At 42.7% G+C, this 22,514-nt stretch overlaps 1 protein-coding gene across 1 annotated transcript; it reads right to left on the bottom strand.

Moving 5' to 3' along the window:
- Positions 1–407: 407 nt before the first annotated feature.
- On the bottom strand, positions 408–22,514 carry LOC311038328 (TNF receptor-associated factor 2-like; the record flags this gene model as incomplete). Its single annotated transcript, XM_084047781.1, has 12 exons — positions 408–626; positions 2,978–3,126; positions 4,677–4,854; positions 11,359–11,526; positions 12,604–13,011; positions 13,792–13,878; positions 14,968–15,042; positions 17,651–17,725; positions 18,425–18,586; positions 19,881–19,979; positions 20,699–20,777; positions 22,324–22,514. 12 exons carry the CDS (start codon positions 22,512–22,514, stop codon positions 408–410), a joined length of 1,890 nt encoding a protein of 629 aa, XP_083903907.1.

Here is a 22,514-nt window from a genome sequence, read left to right on the forward strand (position 1 = left end):
TGCCTAAGTCAACTAGATCAGCGGTTTTCAACCAGTGGTCCTTGGGGGGAGGGTACCAGGGGGTCCCCAGCAAAATTAGTTAACATAGTGTCACAATCATTTTAACCGACTTAGCTTTGGCTATTCAAAACTAGCAGATCTACGAGCTTGTAGATCTGCTACTTTTGAGAAATCTTGAAAATGTGTGCAAATCTTTCAATATATATGTTTTTTTAAAGCGAACATTTTTAACTCTTTGCTTCTGGGGGTCCCTGGCACAAAACATTTTCAGATGGGGGTCCGCGGCCAAATATATCAATTTAGGGGTCCTTGGCATGAAAAAGGTTGAAAACCACTGACTTAGGCAATTATGCTACGAAGCTATTTTTTTTTGAAGACAGAGCCTGAGCGGTCCACAGTGCTGCCACCTAGAGGCCAGTGAGATCCACTATGGCCTTGATGAAGATGGTGTCGTCGCGGATGTAGGAGTTCTTGGCGTCGAGTTTGGAGAGCGGACAGAAGAGCGGGCAGCCGCTGGCGATGTTCATCTCGCTCACCGGCCGCTGGAAGGACGAGGAAGTGACGTCGGGCCGGAAGGCGTCGATGATGTGCTCCCTGTTGCTCTGGTCCAACAGCATCAGAGTAACCTGACAGGCCGAAAAGAGAGAAAAAAAATCACACCCTGTGTGAAGGAAGCGGTGCCTTTGGGGCGGGCCTTAACTCATTTCAGTTCGTCCCTATTGGTGGTCTGAGTCCACTTACCAAATTTGTACTTGGTAGCATGCTGCAAACTGGAATGATGGCTGTTTAAAGCCCAGCCAATGGGCAGACAGAGGGGGCAGGGCTTAAGTAATGACAGTTAGTCCCTATTGCTGCCTTTAGTCCATGTACAAAACTTGTACTCCATAGCATGCTGCGAACTTGAGTTATGGCTGTTTGAAGGCCAGCCAATGGGAAGACAGAGGGGGCGGGGCTTCAGCAATTCATGCTGCTCCCTGTTGGTGGTCTAAGTCCACATACCAAATGTGGACTTGGTGGCATGCTGCAAACTGGAGTTATAGCTGTTTAAAATCCCGTGCTCATCCCGTGCTCATACGGGCGCTGGGGGTCCCTGGACCCCTCTTTGATAACGTCATCAATTCATGCTCGTCCCTATTGGTGGTCTAAGTCCACATACCAAATTTGGACTTGGTGGCATGCTGCAAACTGAAGTTATAGCTCTTTGCTTCTTTGCCGTGCTCATCCCGTGCTCATCCGGACACACGGACATACGGACAAAGCCACGTATAGAGCGGTTGGCACCGCTAAAAATCACACCCAGTGTGAAGTGGGCGGTGTGGTCATCACAGTGGTCATCACAGTGATGGAAGCTCACTTAAAAAAAAGTTTTTTTTTTTAAGTGCATAGTCCTATTTTAGGTTATTAATTTCATCATGTGTCTCGCTAGCCAATCACAGTGCTAAATAGAGTCAGCCAATAGAGTCAGCCAATCACAGTACAGCTAGGGGTGTACTAATGTATGAGCCAATCACAGTACAGCGAAGGGTGTACTAATGAGGTGTCCCAACCCCACTTATAGGGGCGGCTACACCGCCCAAAAATAGGTTTAGGTTTTTGGGGCGGTGTAACCGCCCCCTATAAGTGAGTTTTGGACACTGACCAATCCTGCACCGTGATTGGCCAATAGTCTACAACGCAGTCCACACCCCTAACCCTTCCATTGTTAATGCAAATCGATACTTTTGCAAAGTCAGCCAATCACATTACAGCTAGTGTCATCACCACTAACTGTAATGTGATTGGCTGACTTTGCAAATTCAGGACTGTGATTGGCTAGCGAAACACATGACACATGTGCAGCCCTATGAATAGCAGTATGGACTTTAAAAAAAGTCATTTATCCTTTTTTTAAAGTGAGTCATGTTGTGATGACCACACACCGCCCACTTCACACTGGGTGTGATTTTTAATAAAGCATGTGGGTCTCAAACTGGGGTCCGGGGGATCCAAAAGCATGACTGAGGGGGTCCCAGAAGGCCCCCAGCAAAATGAGGAACGGTTCCGCGATTTAAAGCAGCACTATGTAACTTTTTAACAACTATACAGCCCGACTCCGGATAAGTGGTTGAAGATGGATAGCATATTATGTCCCACGAAATTATACAGTTACATGTTTTCCTTCCAAATGTATAGACTCAGGGGGTCCCTGCTAGTCTTGACTGTATTATTATGTACAGGGAAGACAATGAGCTTCCTCCTGGCATTTGCACCAAGGCAGAACTGTCAGTCAAAGCAAAGACACAGCGTGTCCTCGCCGGACATGCTTGCAGAGACTCTTGGGTAATGAAGTTGCCATGTCATTTGTGTCCAAAGTGGCCAATAATACCACAAACTACATAATGCAGCTTTAAGGCCTGAATTCAAAAATAGTGAAAATTACTGATCTACAAGCTTGGCTATTTTCACTATTTTTGAATTATATTTGCCTATGACAAACAAAATAGGGATGACAGGTTGAAAGTGGTTCATTTCACCAGAATTTCACCAGCAAGAAGCTATTCCAAATGAGAGAATGCATAAGAATGACCATAGGTTTCATTCGCTCCACTTACAAGAATATGTCATAAATCTAATCTAACAATTGTTAGATGAAAACCACTGACTTAGCAAGCAAAAGTAGTTAATATAGCATCACAACCATTCTAACCACTTCATCCATGTATATGTTGGCTATTCAAAAATAGCAGATTTACAAGCTCACAGCGTGTGAAAATTGAAATGTATCGAAAATGTTTGTAAGATCTGGAATGATTTCGATTTTTTTCAAAGTGTTTTTTTTTTACATAAATCTTGTGTTCTAGGGGTCCCTGGTACAACATCTTTTCAGATGGGGGTCCGTGGGCAAATACATATCAATTTGGGGGTCCTTTGGCACGAAAACATATGAGAACCACTGGTCAATGCTTCCAAAACATAGCGTTGTGTCCTGCTGCGTTACCTTCTGGTTGAAGGGCCACTTGAGCAGAGCGTCACTCAGTCCCCTCATCACCACAAAGAACAAGGACAAATGGCTGCCGCGCCCCGTCCCGTCCCCATTCAGGTAGATGCGCAGACACATCTTATAGCCGTATTTACTGGTGTAGAAGGCTGCAGGGGGCACAAAGACAGAAAGCAAAACATATAATCTCATAATTGTTTATCCCCCAAATCCCTGAAGGCTAATAATATTTGACCTTTGGGATACGCAAATAAGTCGGTGTGTCCAAAAACGTAGTTACTGGACTTTGGCTTTGTAGTGCAGCGTGGATGTGCGGGTTGTGGGTGTTTTTTTGTCTTTTTTCTCATCTTGGGTTTGAAAGGTATGCCAGGTGAGGACATGGCGCAGTGTTGATTTCGTCGACTAAAACTATGACGAAAAATGTTCGTCGACTACCTTTTTTCACTGACGAAAACTAAATAAAAACTAAATAAAAACTAAGCTATGATGACTGAAACTAAGACTAAATATATTGACAATTTCGTCAACAAATAAAAACTAGACTAAAATGTTAGTGAGGGACTAATGGTGAGGGACAACACTCGGGTGTTGCGCTCTGAAAATAGCAGATCTACAAGCTCACAACGCGTCGCGCTGCGACGCGTTGTGAGCTTGTAGATCGGCTATTTTCAGCATGCAACCACGTGTAAAATCAGCCTTTAAGACGGCATCAAGGCACCGACCAAATACATTTTAGTCGACTAAATCAACTGTAGATTTAGTCGACTAAAATCTTATGATATTTAGTCGACTAAAACTAGACTAACAGTAAAACATTTCAGATGACTAAAATGTGACTGAAACTAAATGGAAATTTATTCAAAAGACTATGACTAAAACTAAATAAAAAATTTGCTGTCAAAATCAACACTGCATGGCAGGAGCTATAGTGTAACGCATTGGATGCCAGAATTTTATAATAACAGATTAAGTTCGGTGCCAGAAATCTCACCGTTGCGTTGCGCTGCGCTGTTTAAAGCTGTAGACTCCACGACGAGCAATCCATGAAAAACAATGCATGTGTGTAGGGGTGCGCGAGGGTCCAGGCTTTAGCCAGGACCAACAACATGTCTCACGCGAGTCACCATTGCGGAGCGATCGCGCATCGAGAATGACTCGTTTTGCCCACTGTAAAAAGTTAAGGAGATACAGAGGTGTTTTAGAAAGGAGATAGAATGGAAGCGGATGGGAGCCAGATTTTTTTGGCACGGTGATCCATCTGTCCCTTACTTCTTAGAGTGTTCAAGGGTGATTCCAGGGCTGCGCTAGCCCCCCCCCCCCTTGTGGAAAAAAAATGAAAAAAACAAAAAGATCGATTTCACGTACATTTACGTTTTTTTGGCTTTTTGGCACTCCACGGGTGTATTTGCAAAAACGTAATATTACGGTTTTGGCACTCAATGTGTTAAAAGGTTTACCAGGTGACAACATGATGGGAGCTGTAGTTTAAACACTCTTTCCCAAACAATGGGTCGTGGACACATTTTTATGGGTCGCAGGTATATAGCCCTTTATTTTGGTTTCATGCATCATCAAAAAATGTCATGGAAAAAAAAAATCTAATAAATCACATTAAAAAAACACAAGAACAAGAACTGTATAAAATAGTAGATCTACAGAGATCTGTCAATAGCAGAGCTCTAGTTTTAGAAGGTTTTACCAGGTGAGAACATGGCGGGAGCTCGCCCAGCGATGGCGTCCTGTCTCTTCTTGGTGAAGTCGGAGATCCTCCAGACGAAGACTCCGTCGAAGGTGGTGGCCGACATCTCCCTCAGCCTGCCCTCCATCTCTGCTACGGTCAGGTCCTTCAGTCCCACTGTCCTCTCAAGCTGACGCACCTGTGAAACAAACACAAAATCAACACATCAACACAACTTCACATGTTGACTAGGGGGGATATGAGTTACGATTCTATCTGTAGGAGCCAATATGGGTGTTTTTGATTTATCTGATTTATATTCCTTATATGGTGGTGTCATTGCACCACCAAGCCACAAGGGAGCATATGGCGCATTGGTGGTGGTTCACGTCACCTACTCATTGATATAATGAACACACGTGTGCGACTCCGGTGTGTTTGGACTCGGAGAGAAGCAACAGTTCTTACCGCACGCTATAGCGCACCTAGGAATTTAGGAAACAAACATAGAAACAAAAGGAATTAGGAAATACACACACAAGGGTGACTTTGGGGTATTATTATTATTGCCGATACAAGTGCTGCTGGAAGGAGCCAGGCTGGAGTGGGCGAGGCGAACGCGTCAAGAAACAAACTTTTGGTGAGTCCAAACGCCACCGTGACCGAACTGAAGGCGGTATTGGGCCAAATTTAGTTCAATCACTTCACTATCCCTATCGGGCCATTAACTCGAATGGCGCTGAGTCGGCTCAAGTGGACTTTGCAACGCACGCCAACGACTCGCTCGCCTGACGCCTCTCGTGGCGCCCAAGTCCACTTTTACAAACAATGTCTCGTGGAAAGACGATCGAGACTCTCTTCTTTCCACAGGAGAAGAAATATTGCAACCGCGATCGTCCGTTCTGTATAGTTGAATATAGCTCGTTTTTAACAAAAACGCGATCTGGGAAAAGAAATCCGAGATACATGTATTTTTAGCGGCGCTAGCCGCTCTATACCTTTAGGTATAGAGCGGTAGCCCTCTATACCTGGCTTTTGCGTCAACGTTCTGATTGGTCAGACACGTCAACAAAGTGATTGGTCAAGCTTCACGTGACACGTGGCTATAAACACATTATAAACACTTATTGATGACAAAATGTAGTGATGACAAAAAGGCGCCGCTACCTTCACACAGGTGTGATTTTTATAAATCTAATAACATTGTAGCGGACGGCATGAAAATGCTTTAGATGACGTAATTTCCGGGTCTATCCTTCTCTCCAAGTCAGGGCATCATTCATAGGTTGGCGAAGAACGCCCTCTAGCGTCATCACTAAACAACACCAGTTGACGTAATATTACGTCATTGGCGGTCAAGCCTTGGATTTGAGATGACGTATTATTACGTCCTTGGCAGTCAATGGGATAGTGGGGGGATAGAGAGTATGAGTGTGTAGCAGCTACCGTCGCGCCTGCCGTGCCTCCCTGAACTATCGCTGCGCTCGATTACATCTGGCAACACTGGAAACTTTTGTGTGGTAAGCTTCCTCTGTACCTATCTTCGCTTTTAGAGCCAAAAGTTACTGGACATGCAACGCGTTCACAATCACACATTAGATATACAAGTCCACGGACGAACAGTGAACAAGGAAAGACTGCTTTCATGTATTATGCTCCACACAAATGGAACAGACTTCAGGACTCTCTGAAACTGGAGCGATTGGTCACAGTAGAAACATTTAGGGTACTTCTTGAGGACACATTGCATAGTAACTGCTCCCGTTTCATGTAACACTATATTTTTTCGTATCTGTGATGATCGTAATTTGATTCAAATGTTTGTTATGGTTTTTCATTATGTATGTATTTCATTTGTTTTAAATGCTGTTATCAGGGCGTCCTTGAAAAAGAGAGCTTTGCTCTCAATGGTCTCCCCCGAATAAATAAATTAAAGAAAGAAAGAAAGAAAGAAACAAGGACGTGCTCTGTCGTCAAAAGCAGTTTCTTCCAATTAAGACTCCTGGCTAAGGTAAACAGCCTACCTCCCCCCTAAACAACTGGAAATGGCTATCCATGCCTTCATTTCTTCGAGGCTCGATTATTGTAATACTTTATATATAGGTATTGAGCAGTCCGCACTCAGGCGCTTGCAGCTGGTGCAAAATACGGCTGCCCGTCTCCTCACTGGCATAAAAAAGCGAAATCACTCCTGTCTTAGCTGCGCTCCATTGGCTCCCTGTTTTTTTTTTTTCAGAATTAATTTTAAGGTCCTTTTATTTGTTTTTAAATCTTTACATGGACTGGCTCCTTCTTATCTCACAGAGCTTATTGAACCCGACTCTCCAGTCAGGGCTCTGAGGTCTGCTGACAAATCGCTCCTGGTGGTCCCTAAAACGAGACTAAAGACTGTGCCTTTGCTGCTGCTGCCCCCACGCTCTGGAACAGCCTACCCCTCCCCATTAAAACTGCTCAGTCTATTAGGGTTTTTAAATCTCGCCTCAAGACTCACTTCTTTTCACTAGTTTTTAAAGGTTCTATGACATTCATTTTCACTTGTTTTAATTTTTATGTTTTTTGGGGGGTTTTATGACCGCAATTACACCCCAAAAATCGGAACTTTGAACATTCAGTGGATTTTCTGTGGTATGGGGTTTTCAGAATAATTGGGCTGAAAAGTAATCTGAGCTTGGCCCTTGGGCAGTGAAGTCACAGGCCATTAATCCCACCCACCACTGCAAGAAAAGAGGCATTAATGGGCATTTTTGGGCATTTACAGTTGCTCAGTAAACCTGCAGTTTGCTGGTGTTTTTGTACGTAATTGGAAATTTACAGTTGAAAATGTTTACTGTGAAATACGTCTATATACTTTGGAAATCAGTGATTTACCGTTCCTCTGCCAGACAAAGACCCAGCAGGAGACTGGCCATTTCCTTTGACATCCAAATTCACTCTTTGTTTAAAGAGGGGGTCTCTCTCTCCCTCTCCCCATTACCAAAGCAAAAATGGAACAAAACAAAACTATACTTTTCAATGTTTTTGTTAAGGGCTTAAAAAAGGGCTTCATTTGTTAATCTTTTTTTTATATATAATCTAAGTGAATAAGAATATTTCCCATATCTGTTCACCGAATAGGTGACTGACTTAATGGTGTGTGTGTGTGTGTGTGTGTGTGTGTGTGTGTGTGTGTGTGTGTGTGTGTGTGTGTGTGTGTGTGTGTGTGTGTGTGTGTGTGTGTGTGTGTGTGTGTGTGCGTGCGTCCACCTTTGCCTGTGTGTCACGCTTGGGCCCTGGGCCAGACTTTGGACATGTCTGCTTTATGTGCTGCTGCGGGTATCTTACCTACTGTACACTGTTACGACCTGGCTCGTAGGCCATAACAAAAAGGAGGAAGACACACGGCTGGTTTAAAAGTGTATACAATAATATCATATATTTAACTTAAATATAACAAAGAATGGCATGGAGTGTGTTAGTCTGTAGAATCAGTAAGTGAGTGGATGTGTGCAAACCAAAGACTAAACTGAAGAAGACCAAATTAGTTGCTGCTATATCGCTGTTGTCGAAAAGAAACCTCTTATCTCCATATTCAAACTTATGTTTTTTATTAGATAAACGCCCTACTTCTTCATACTACAGCGTCACACAAAAGCATCAAATGCTTTTTTAAATGGAATCCTGAAAAGTAACTGTTTTGGACACAAGTTTTTCAGAAAACCCAATGCCCAGCCTGCAGGACCTGTGGGAAGACACTCAAAGACAGACAGGGGAGTAGCCTAAGCAAGCGAGCTTGCTTGAGGTGTGAAGGGGGATGGTGTGTGTGTGTGTGTGTGTGTGTGTGTGTGTGTGTGTGTGTGTGTGTGTGTGTGTGTGTGTGTGTGTGTGTGTGTGTGTGTGTGTGAGAGACAGAGAGAGAGAGAGAGAGAGAGAGAGAGAGAGAGAGAGACGGGTGTTCATTTACAGCAGCACATGTTATGTTGATAAAGGCTGGTGATGTTTGCTTTTATGCATTATTACACATTTACCTTAAGACAGGCAAGCCCATTGTATTTAGTATTCAGTTAGTATTTTATTGTTATTTATTTATTGTTTATTTGGTCAGGCATTTCTCAGGACAGCTAAAGGTCCTTATTTGGGCCCTTCCAGGACCCCATTGAGTCCCTTTGTTCACCAAATTCAAATCAGAAAAGGAGCCAAGCAGAGAGGAGTGAAAACTAAGAAAGTAAGTGGATTTACATGCTGTACAGATCTCTTTAAGTTATAGATTATTGTGTATTCCTTTGTTTGATTTTGATTGAATACTTTATTAGCAGTTTGCTAAAAAAAAAGAGCAAGTAACCTACAGTTCAATACAAGGTCTGCTAAGAGGATTTTAAACCCCAAAAAGCCTATGGCTTGTTTACATCAAGCTAAACACAAGCTAAACTTTATTTTCATGCTGTTTTATGCTGCTCAGTTTGGGTATTCTTCCTGCTTGTCTTGGTTGAATTATTATAGTATGCTAGCTAAGCTATTAGCTGAAACTTTTACATGTGCTACAACATATTTATTGGTTTGTTTTATTTTATCTAAGTAGGTAATTGTGTTAGCCTTTCACATACAGTTCAAAAGCTTAAATGCTAGGTTTTGATGGAGGCTTTGAACAGGTCGGGGGTGGGGTGGAGGTGTCTACAGTCTGCAGTCTGCACTCTGAAACTGGCTTCTCTGGAATCAAGTCAACTAACATATACTGCTTTTTAGACTTTTACTGGGGCCAGTTAAACATTGCAGTCACATGTAGGTTCTCTTTTAGAGCAGTGTAGATGTGGAATTGTGTTGTTTGTGTAGATAAACAACTAAATAGATCCTAATTGTGTTTTCCTTGTATTTCAGCGGCTTGCAGGACTGTCTTTGAGTCTCTGAGAAGAAGCCATCGCCTGGACCAACCAGAGAATGCTGACCAGAAGAAAAAGATGAATGCCTCAATGAAGAGCCGACAGAGAAGATTGAGGGTAAGTTATATGGAACTGTTTGTAAGATGTTTTTTTGTTTTACATTCTGTGTTCCTGTAATAATGGTAATGTAATACATAATTTAATTGCTATTCTATGTTTTACAGTTGATGACCACCAGGACTGCATGTCTGGAGTCTGATGGAGAAAGGGCCGTGTGGGCGCAGAGGACGGCATCGTAGATGGACGGGCGGTGTGGATTGTTTCATCTCCACCCGAGAGAGATGAGGAGCTTTCTGCTTTATGCCAGGTGCTTCAGGAGAGGAAAGACAACCGAAGAGACCCGCGTTCCCTTTATCACCACCGCGTGCGGCGAGACACACTGGCACAGAACAGCTCATTTTTAGCTCTCTTACACAGTAACTAAGTTGTCCAGTTTGGTGGAGGGACTCCAAAGACAAGAGAGGCCGTTCAGCGAGACACTGCCTGAGAGACAGAACTACAATTTCTTTTTGTTATTATTGTCCCCTTTGTGGGAGTTTTGTACAACTTCTGGGGGTCCCTGGAAAAAAACATTTGGAGATGGGGATTTTTTTTTTTTACTGTTTTAGAAGATATTTGTAGAATCCCCAGAAACAAAGATTTGAGTAACAAATGTTCGCTTTAAGAAAATATATATATTCAAAGATTTGCACAAATTTTCCACGATTTTGGAGCAGATTTGGTTCCATTTGTACACTCTCAGAGTTACAGACCCGTAAGGGTCCATTTGGTTCCTATCCATCATTTAGCTGGGGACCCCCTGGAACCCCCTCAAGGACCCCTGGGGATTTTTTTTTTTTACTGTTTTAGAAGATATTTGTAGAATCCCCAGAAACAAAGATTTGAGTAACAAATGTTCGCTTTAAGAAAATATATATATATTCATATGTTTCTTTTTTTATCAATAAACACAATTTACCTGACTGAGATTGTTGCCTATTTGTTTTCAGAATCATGTGTGTGTGTGTGTGTGTGTGTGTGTGTGTGTGTGTGTGTGTATATAACTAAATAAATGCATACATAACATATATATATATATGTATATATATATATATATATATATATATATATATATATATATATATAAATAAATAAAATAAGGGGGGGGGCACCCCCCCCCCCCCCCCCCAAGATCCCTAGGAGGGGGGGGTCACCTTGTGAGCCCCCCCCCCCCCCCCCCCCACACAATGTGACCCCCAAAATGAGGGCGGGATGCCCACCTACGTCACAGCCAATCATACGTGGCTTATTGCACATGCTCAGTAGCATTACTCGAGATAGGGAGGGGGGATCTCCCCCCTACCAAATTGTGGAAATCTAGGTCAGGGCTGAAGGTGTGATTTTCTGGCAGCAACCCCAGCAGGGGGTCACGCATACTTAATTTGGTACCATACAGGAGTTTACCGACCTACAAAACTTTGAGTTTTCCGAGTGGAAAACTCTTGTAAATTCTTGTAAATTCTCTGAGTTTACATCTCATATTCATCGGTTTTCATAGCCGGAAACCTTGTTTTTTTTGCAGTGCACTCTCCTCCTCGCCCCTCCCCTCCCCTATCCTTTCCTTTGGGTGGGGGCGGAGCAGAGGCGATGATTGACAGGCAAAATTTCATTAACCTTGTTTCATATGTTTTATTTTCTTGTTGTTGCCCTCCATGTACAGCACTTTGGTAAATTTCGTCTGTTGTAAATGTGCTATATAAATAAAGTTTGATTTGATTTGATTTGATTTGATTTGATCCTTCCTATAATACCTTGTTACTCAGAGCTTCGATCTTGTCCTGGTCCAGGCGGTGCTGCCTGTTGGACGCCTCTATGGTGGTGGAGAACCTCTCCACCTCTCGGTTCAGGACACACACCACGTTCTCGAAGGTGCCGGCCTTCACCTCCAGGTCGGTGCAGCGCCGGCCCAGCTCGGCCACCTTCCAAGGTTCAAGGTTCAAGGTTAGTTTATTTTGTCTAACTGTGGTGTCTCCCCGGGACCCAGTCTAGTGAAAATAGCCGGTCTACAAGCTCACAACACGTCGCGGTGCGACGTGTTGTGAGCTTGAAGATCTGCTATTTTCACCACTTCATTCTCTACTTCCCTTTTTTATTTTAAAGGAATAGTTCACCCAAAAAATGACTTATTTTCTATCAATTACACACCCCATGAAGATTCTTTCGTTTTTGTCGCATTCCTAAGCCAATAATTTGATAACCGGCGGAAAGATGCTAACGTATCCGGTAGGAGACTCAAAGGAAACTCTTTGAGTCTCCTACCGGAGAGACCACCAGTCATCAAATTATTGGCTTAGGAATGCGACAGAAACAAAATAATCGCCAGAAATTCAATGCTTCACGGGGTGTGTAATTGATAGAAAATAAGTAATTTTTTGGGTGAACTACTCCTTTAATGTAATTCTTTTTTTTTTTTTTTTTAACTTATGGAACATTTTGATAATATAATAATAATAATAATAATTAAAAACTAATTTTAGGAAACAAAAAATAGTACTGAGTACTGGCGACCCATAAAAATTGGTTTGGGAAACAGTGAAACAGTGCCCTATACCAGTGGTTTTTAACCAGTGGTCCGGGGACCACCAGTGGTCCTTGAGGGAGTTCCAGGGGGTCCCCAGCTAAATGATGGATAGGAACCAAATGGACCCTTGTGGGTCTGTAACTCTGAGAGTGTACAAATGTACAAAAATGTACATTTGTACACTCTCAGAGTTAAATTAACATAGATTTTATACATAAATTGGGGTCCCAGAGATAGAAATGCCATTTAATGGGGGTCTGTAGCCTCTGCATGTTAAACTGGGGGTCCTTGAAATTAAAATGGTTGAGAATCACTGCTAGAGTCGTAAAAATCGTCTCTTATTGGGGGTCCCTGGCATATCTTTTCAAATGGGGGGTCCGTGGGCTAACGTGTGTCAATTTGGGGGTGCTTGACGCGAAAAAGGTTGAAAACCACTGCCCTAATACCAGAGTCACAACAAATAAAGAGGATCCACCTTGGTCTTCTCGCTGTGCAGCTGCAGCTCCAGCGCGGCGCCCACCGAGCTGGGCAGCGGGGTGAAGGAGGTGGACACCGTCAGGGCGGGCTGCGGCGGCGGGGGCGGGGCCAGGGCGGCGGCGGCGGGGGGCGGGGCCGACGTCGACGACGCAGACGCGCCGCCCCCCGGCGGCGGGGGCGGAGCGGAGGAGGAGCTGGAGGACGATGAAGAGGAGGAGGAGGGGGAGGAGTTGGAGGTGGAGGTGGAGGCCGGCCCCTGCACGGGGGGATGAGGCCCAGAGGAGGAGGAGGTGGAGGAGAAGAGCTGGGACACTCGCTGCTCCAGCTCCCGGAGGGACTGGTGGAGCTCCAGCAGCTTGTGTCCCGCCAGCTCCAAGCCCTGGGGCTGGAGGCCCTCCATGCTGACCTGAAAATTATTCATAATAATTATAATATAATATAATATAATATAATATAATATAATATAATATAATATAATATAATATAATATAATATAATATAATATAATATGATACTAGAAAGTACTGTTCCTGAAGAAACAGTGTGGGATCGCTAAGAATGTTGCTGGTATTGAGTATTGATAGTGTTAGTAGTGTTATAGTAGGGTCATAATACAATGACATCAGTATTATCACGTCATTGATAATAATAAAATAATATAATTATTATATAATTATTATTATTAGTATTATTATTATTATTATTAGTAGTAGTAGTATCATTAGTTTTATTTTTAGTATTATTCATAATAATAATAACAATCTAACTATAAATGCTGTAGTTCACATATCTCAGACAGACTGACTTCAAACTCGGCACGAGTGTTACCCGAGGGAGTGCCATGTCAAGTCGGTCAGATAGGTAGTTGTCCAGAATTGACCGATACGGGGCCTCCGCTGTCCTAGCATACCACATATGCTGGTAATCCAGTTTGACAGCGTGCCGCGGGTTCAACTTCCAATCCCGACAACCTTAGCTGTGTGTCACCCCCCCCATCTCACTCCCCATTTCCTGTCAGCCCACTGTCCTATCAATAAAGCCCAGAAAAAGCCCCCAAAAATATCAAAAAATAAATACAAATGAAAAACTGGTAAAACTGGTGGTTCTTAGGGTAAACCTGTTGTTGCTAGGGTGTAATAGGCAGTTGGCAACTGTTGAGATGCCAGGATGAGCCCTCTGTGCTGACCTTCATGCCCATGATGTAGTGCAGAAGCAGGTTGAGGTGTTCGTACGCACAGGCGCGCTCATGCTCATGGATCTTCTCCTTCTCCACCTGGGTGACAAACAAAGGGACAAAGAGGAAATGAGACAGAGAAGTACCTATAGTGGAACAGCTCTGGCACCACCGTGAAAAAATAAAAAGAATTATACAATAATGTGAAAGAATTAAGTAACCCATTGAGACCGGGAAAGAACCTGTGTAAACAATGTGGCCAATGTTTGACCAGTTTTTATAGTTTGTTGATTACTTTTAGGCCTGCATGACCTCGATAGGCTCTATGCACAGCAGCCATATTGTGAAGACATTCACAGGTGTTACCAATGATACTAATGAAGGCTCTGTTCCATTCTGGTCAAACAGAGTCAGGGTGCTGATATTGTGCATGTTGGCTCACTGGAAACACTCTGCTACACCAGTGGGTCTAAAATGTGGGTCCAGGGACCCTCATGGTTCCTTAAGGGGTTTCCAAATGGCCCCTTACGAGTGTTTAACTCTGAGAGTGTACAAATGGAACCAAATGGACCCGTAAGGGTCCATTTGGTTCCATTTGTACACTCTCAGAGTTATGGGGGTCATGGAAATTGAAAAATCGGAGAACCACGGTGCTACACTAAATGGAACAGAGCCTTCATTAGTATCATTGTTGACACCTGGGAATGTCTTCACAATATGGCTGCTGTGCATAGAGCCTATTAGTCGAATAGTCGACTAATTAGTCGAGGGGTGTCTGAGTCGACTTCCAATCTCTTTCGACTGAGAGATTGGCCTAGTTTGTTATATTAATTAACTAATGGTTTGCCAAAAATAGGATATACATCATGATTTATTGGGAGAAACCAAGCAAGTATATGTTAAATCAGACGCTAAGCACCCCTACAGCCCAAATGGAATTGTTTGCATGATTTGACTGAGAGATTGGCAGAAAGTCCTTAAATTGTGAATAACTTCACTGTCATCTGGTCACCCCCCCCCCCATTTGGTTCCATTTGTACACTCTCAGAGTTATGGGGGTCGTGGAAACCACTGTGCTACACTAAATGGAACAGAGCCTTCATTAGTATCATTGGTAACACCTGTGAAGGAAGTGATAATATGGCTGCTGTGCATAGAGCCTATTGTAATAATAGAAATAATACTTACAGACATATCACACCCCACAACATGAAATCGGCATGGAGTTCTGAACTTGCTGCAGAACTTAATATGGTCCACATACTGCAGAAGAATGCACAATACAAAAGTTAATAATAAATACAAATAAAACAAACATTATCTTAAAAAGATGTTTTAAAAAGTTTTCTTAATAGGTTTGCTAAGGGGCCTTACATGCTTCCATCTGACGTCACTGCTTTGCTCGGACAGGGTGGGTTTTAATTACAAAAATTACGTCAATCAGAATGGGCGCGGTCTCAGAACTTTTTTCGGGCGCTCCTGCACCCTAGACCAGTAGTTCTCGAATTTTCGTGTCAAGGACCCCCAAATTGATATGAATTTGGCCGCGGACCCCAATCTGAAAATGTTTTGTGCCAGGGACCCCAAGAAGATAGCCGATCTACAAAAATAGCCGATCTACAATCTCACAACGCTGGTGGATCTGCTATTTTTGGCTAGTGTTCCCCCCAAATATAGATGCTGGGGTTCAAGGGGTTAACATAACATACAAAAAATGTACATATATACCGTGAGATTTGATCTTTTTCTTTCAGGTAGTTGTAAACCCTAGTCGGTTAGATTATTTTGAAGCATATAGCCCCCCTTTAGCAATCTGCCAATGCTTTGTCAATGCAAATGCGTGGATTCCTGGTCTTGCAGATTTTTTCCAAGAATCCACGCATTTGCATTGACAAAGCAGTGGCAGATTCCGCCCCAGAGGTAAAATAAAAGTGCGGTGGGGCCGTGCCCTTATGGTAGCTTTCCACCGCACAGATTTTGAGCCGACTTGGCGTCGAGAAGCGTTGGATATTGTCGTCCCGTCGGTTAGGGCTCAGTCGGGTGGTCCGTCTGCGCCTTTTCGGCCGACTCGGGGGAACCCGACATGTTCAGTTCTTGCGCCGACTATTAGAACCGTCGGATAGAAAAGAGGGGGGAGAGCTAGGGGTAAAGGTTTGATCAACGCTGCTTCGAGGTTGCCAGATATGTGAGTGAAATCAGCGACCAGGTCTATGAAAACCTACATTCACTGTTTCTCTCTCTCTCCGTCTCTCAAAGCGAGCGAGCGAGCGAGAGAAAGAGAGAATAAGCCTACGTTTGCACTCACAATTGTCTGAAGATGCATTCTATATGTCATGTTATGGTTTAGTTTAAGGACAGCTCTGACTTGCGCTGCAGCTGGTGACAGCTGATTGATTTGACCTACTTTTGCGTATACTGGAATGATGTAATTAATTATTTGGGAGCAGGTGTGTAAGATTCCAATAGTATAAACATTTTGAATGGCTTTCATATACAGTACTCTACTTTTTTCAAATGAGATTTGGCCATATAGATCGAAATGTGCTCAGTTTTGGCTATTTTCTGGGTGTTAATTTATTATTATTATTATTATTATTATTATTATTATTCGAATAGCCGCTTTCAAAAATGGCGTGTACACGTCAGCAGTGATGGAAAAAGTACTCAAATGTTTTACTTAAGTAAAAGTATCAATACTGCAGTGTAGATGTAGGCCTACTCTACAGTCTGTTCAGTGGCGGAACAACTGCAAGCTGGGCTGGTAGGCACAGCACACTGATCAGCCCCCCCCCCTGCGCATAGCGCGTGTGCGCGTGTGCCCAGCCCGTGCGCGCGAAAATGTGCGGGTTTTGGGCGGATTGTGTTCGTTTTTTTGTTACTTTATTTCGGTTTTAGGGTTAGGGTGAGCTTCCAACAGTGTATTGGGGTGCCTCGAATATATTTGCAGTTCCATGTAAGCTGGTGAATCTCTGGGAAAGTTGCTGAGAGGCGGCTGCGGAGAGGCGGAGCACGTAAAGTGCGTCTAATTCTAATAAAAAAAGGTCCATGTGATCTGACGGCCCAGGCCCCCGGAGTCCCGGGACCGTAGGTGGCCGCCTACCTGGCCTACCCGGACGCTCCGCCACTGAGTCTGTTACAAGTAAAAGTCCGGAATTCAAAGAAAGTAGAAGTACTAAAGTATTGTTATCAAAATGTGCTTAAAGTACCAAAAGTAAAAGTAACCCAAAAAAATGTAATAGCAGATCTACAAGCTCACAACGTGTCGATATGCAACACGTTGTGAGCTTGTAGATCGGCTATTTTCAAATAGCCTATGTATAAAATATGGCTAAAGTGGTTAATGTATGTTTTATAATGTAATGATTTATATCTGCAAAGTAACTAGTAACCAAAATGTTCAAATAATTGTAGTGGAGTAAAAGTACAATATTTGCCTCTGAGATGTAGTGGAGTAGAGCAGTAAAAGTATAGACAATTGGAAATACTGCAGTAAAGTAAACGTACCTCAAAATTGTACTTAAGTACAGTACTTGAGTAAATGTACTTAGTTACTTTACACCACGGCACGTCAGTGAAGAAAAAACGCTGAGAACATCCCTATTTACCAGCGACTTTGCAGGGAAACAAGCCCAAAGTCGCTTATAATAAGCAGACCTGGCAACACTGGCAGTCCAGCCTGCCAGTTCTAAACAAATTAGCACAACAATGTGCGCATCGGCCGACTGCTTATGCTGACTGTTGCAGTCTGAAGTAGTCTGAAGTAGTCTGAACTAGTCTGAACTAGTCTGTTTGATGGAAAGCTACCTTTAGACTGACATTAGTACGAGTTTTCCAATAATACAAAAAAAAAACATTTTATTTTGTCACGTACCTTTTCTCGTGGGATTTTCTTCTTGGCACAGCCCTCGCAGATCATTGGATACTTGGGACAGATCTCATCATGTGCCTAAAAATAAAATTGGTAATTTTATCAATCAAGTAATATTTAAATGGATGGCTAGATAGATACATAGACAGACAGACAGACAGACAGACAGACAGACAGAATCCATGAATTCAAGGCTTCATGGCATGTGTAATTGGTATAAAATAAGTACTTTTTTCAGTGAACTATTGCTTTAATTGTCAAACATTAAAGAGGCAAACATTGTGAAAATAGACGATCTACAGGTACACAACGCGAGGCGTTGTGAGCATGTAGATCTGCTATTTTCACAGTGTTTATCTGTGGAACCGAGTCAAACAAAATGTAATGCCATCCTAGCCTCGCGTGGCCAGACTATATCACTGTGTGGATAATCTGGGAACCCATCGTCAAAGAAAAAGGACAAACAGTGCCCCCAGCGTATTTCACTTTTGCATTTGACTCTGGGGGGAGTGATTAAATAGACCGACGATGACTTGAAACTGGTGTTTGCCCTCAGCCCTCCACTTCCGGTGGTGCGCCTATGTTTTAATTCCTACATACAATATTTATCCACGGAACATTAACACCATTTCTCCCATGGGATCGTTTTGGTTATAAGCCCACTTGTTTCTATGATGGAAGAACAAGTTAACAACAAGGGTCCCCAGGTCAAATGTGATTATTTTGGGGTCAGTTACGTAATGCTTTTTGTATTTATTTAAATGAACCGTTTTGAACCTTGATATTTTTGAAGTGGAACGGCTCCTTGCAGTACTTGCAGTTGAGCGTTCTCTCGGGACACTCGCGCTCGTTGTGGCGTTCCAGCTCGTTGAAGCGAATGCGTTCGTTACAGGACGGACACGGGATGATCATGAACTCACATTTTCCCTCATGATTCATCTGCAAAAGACACAAAGAAAAGAGAGAGAGAGAGAGAGAGAGAGGGAGAGAGAGAGAGAACGTTTAATGCCATTTTTTTTTTCATTTCAAGGACTCCAGGTTTGATATGCATTAGACCTAGTGGTTCTCAAACAGTGGGCTTCTATCAAATAAATTCAGAAATACATAAATGTCAAACTGAATTCTAAAGAACTTCATAACTAACTACACACAGAAAAAGAATGGTTCTTTAACACATTGCCTGCCAAGAACGCATTATGCATTCTTTCAAATCCATCAGTTGCCTTTTCTGACAATTCCACAGCTTAGGAATGATCACACGTCACTCAGAGAAGGAATAGACGAATGTGACGTCATCCCAAAAAACGTCACGTCCGTCCGCCCCAACGTTAGGATTTTTAGAAAAACACTTCTAACTCAGATTATTTTATTTTTTTGTTGAAAACCACCCATTTTCAACGGGCCATAGCTGGAGCTATGGCCGATAGAAATGTTATTGTTCCAGTGGATACACAGGAACAAATGTAAACCCTACTCTAAACTCTACTCTACTCTCTCAGGAACAAAGGGGTGGGGTAGAGTCACATTTGTGTACACAACGTGGCTTCCACGGCTTTTCAAAGATCTATTTAACGTAATAAACGCTGCCAAGGGGATGAAAAACGATGTTTTAATATCAGGCAGTCAATGTGTTAAATGGTTATTTAAAAGGCTATATGGTTCCACAAAGAACCACCTAGTGAATGGTTCTTCATGTTCCTCATCTAGTTCTAGAGAACTTTTTTTTTTGGTCAAAGTTCTTTGAGGAACCTTTGAACTCTTAAACCATGTCTTAATAGGCAGACATTCATCAAAAATGGCAGATCTACAGCACTGTGACACATTGTGAGTTTGTAGATCTGCTATTTTCGAAAAGCACATCTCTGGAACCAAAAATGGTTTCTTCTATGGCATCACTCTGAAGAACCAGTTTTGGTTCCAGTTGGAACCTTTATTTTTCTGTGTGAAACTAACTAACTAACTAAATAAAGGAACACAATATAAAAGTGTTTAAGAAAATAGCCGATCTACAAGCTTGTCTATCTGGGCTATTTTCACTAGTTTGGGTCCAGGGGAGACATCACATTTCAATGTGTTTCAGCAGGTAAACACCACCACACCACTCCACTGGCTGATAACTGCTGGCACAGAGGGAAATGATGATGGGTCAAACTAATTATATATCGTTTTGTTAGGTAAACACACTGCAATGTTACAAACGTTTAAGCTTAATCCCTTTAAAAAAGCATCTCACCTCATACTCTTTAATATTTCCCTTCCAAGTGCAGCCTTCATTGATGCAAGCAGCAGGTAGATTTTCAACTTCTCTTCTAGCTGCATTGTCAGGGAAAGCCTGTACAAAAAAAGCCACATAATAAGTTAACGAATCCACAGTGATACAAGATAATTGTGATGTTTAAGGTAGAAAATGAAACAATATAATGATACTACAGTGTAGATTGGGGGTCCCAGAGATCAAAATGGTATCAAACGGGGTCCATAGCCTGATGCATATCAAACTGGTTGGGTAGTACAAATGTGCACATTTGCAAGAGACATTTGGACTTATTTTTGTTAATTTATGTTATTTACTTATTTCCTTTTCATTTAAAAAAAGTCAATGTTTAAGTTATCTTCAGAAGGTCTTCCATTTTAATGTGCACATTGAAACATTTTGCCTTATGTTCTTAATTTATGTTTGGTTAATTGTAATTTCCATTTAATTTAATTTCAAACAAAAGTAGTTTGATACTGAAGTTTTGTGTTAAGATCAAAAATCTGTGGTACCATTTGATTTAATTGTGTTAACTGTTGAGTTAGAAGAAGTATAACTGTGCCAAAATCAAAATGCAGTTTTCTATGCATTTTGTTTTTTGGGGGGGGTCTGACCCAAGTAACTAATTTCTGACCCTGACAGTTCCAGCAAGAACTTAGAGCCACATTCACCCCTGGTTACTATCCATTTGGTTCCCAATTTGGTCATTTAGCTGGGGACCCCCTGGAACCCCTTCAAGGACCCCACATGTGACCTGTTGTAAAATGTTTTTATGTTTAAAATGCACTGCTACTCACACATCCTTGCTTCAAAATCGATGTCGGCTCTTCGAAAATATCTTCTTTAATACAAGCGTTGCATTTCTGGGGTCCATTGCTGCATCGGGACAATGACACTTACATTAACAGTCTAAATGTACGGTATATAAACATTCATATCCTGAAAACATGAGAAACAGTTTCCTATGTCAGTAAAAGGAGCACTTCACCCGTTTTCAACCTATCTTCATATAATTGGTCCTCACTAATGCTCATTATAAGATGCCACCATTTCTGTCCACTCACTCTGTGTCTCAAAGGAGGGCTGTGGACAGTTCAGACACCTCCCTACCAGTGACATCATCAGTCACTGGTAAGGTTTGGACATTTTGTTTGTCTGTCTGTCTGTCTGTCTGTTGGTTTTATTAATGTGAGAACAAAGGCTTTTATTATAGTATGCTAACTTTCCAGCTGTTTCTATTAGCTTGGATTACCCATTGATGATGTAACTGGTAGGCCAATCTGGGAACCCATCGCCAAATGAAAAGGAAAAACAGCGCCCTCTGCTGTTTTTTACTAGCTCACTCTGCTCTGGGAGGAAGTCGACGTAGCACACGTACGCAAGGAAACCGGGGTTTTGGTCTTCCTTCAGCCTTTCACTTCCGGTGGTGCGACTATGTTTTCATTCCCACTAACAATATTTATACAAATATACACATATTTTGGTTATAAGCCCACTTGTTTCTATGATGAAAGAGCAAGTTAAAATGTGAATATCTTGGTTTTGTCTGCTCCGAGGACGCTATTGTTAAATGAGTTTCGGTTTGTTTCTAGTGGGGAAGGATCGGCGGACTCGTAAATCCTGCACACTACATTTGATTGGGTAAAGCGCGGCACGCCCACTTGTAGCCCAGTGCGTACGCGATATGACGAACCCGCCCAACAGATTCAAGCGGAGAGCAGAATCTGTTCTTGAGAGATTACTGGTAGGCAGAAGCAGTGCCATCTTATAATGAGCATTAGTGGTGACCAATTATACGACGATAGGTTGAAAAGGAGCGAAGTGGTCCTTTAATCAAACTAATTAAATTGGGGTGTGCAGAGTCAGTTGTTGGTTGGGGTGTATGGCTGTATGGGGTGTGGGGCGTAGGGGTTGGTGGTATGGGTGTATGAGTGTGTGGTATAGGAGTGTGGTGGGGGGGGGGGGGGTGTTAAGGTAGGACCAAGGGCCCAGCTTTTTGCTTTGAAATTGAGTATATATAGGAAGTGACAGTTCATATGAATGGCCTGTAGTTTCGCTGTTTTGCCCCTGCTGGTGTCAGGAAAAAAATGTTCTCCATTCAACTGGGTGGGTTTTTGACGACCTTTAGACGTGATTTTATTCCCTTAATAAACATTGTCATAAATACTACTGCTTGTTATGCTAGTTTAAAGTCTTCTTTCAATCAGAGTATTTCTACACTGCAGTATACTTTTACTCAAGTCATGTTTGGGGTGAACTATCCCTTGAACACCGTTAACCGTCCGTATACTCCATGAATTGAGTGCGTGGGGACCCCATTTGAAACAAGCCATTGTGGCTTTCATGGACGACCCATTTTAGTTGACCCTGTATCGTAAACTGTACTTCCATGTGCAAAATAAAGTATTCAATCAATCAATACCTGACGGTCCTGTTGAAGCAGTGGGAGCAGAAGCGGTGTCCGCACTGGGCCTGCACGGGCCGCCTCAGCAGGTTGTGACAGAGGTTGCACAGGTGCTTCTCCTCCAGGCCGTTAGGAGACAGGATCTGCTTGTTGAAGCCGGGCTTGTTGCTCTCCATGGACGAGGGCGGGGACGGCTCCTGTGTGGCCAT

This window comes from Gymnoscopelus microlampas, assembly GCF_963454915.1.
Source record: "Gymnoscopelus microlampas genome assembly, chromosome: 21".
NCBI classification, from domain to species: domain Eukaryota; kingdom Metazoa; phylum Chordata; class Actinopteri; order Myctophiformes; family Myctophidae; genus Gymnoscopelus; species Gymnoscopelus microlampas.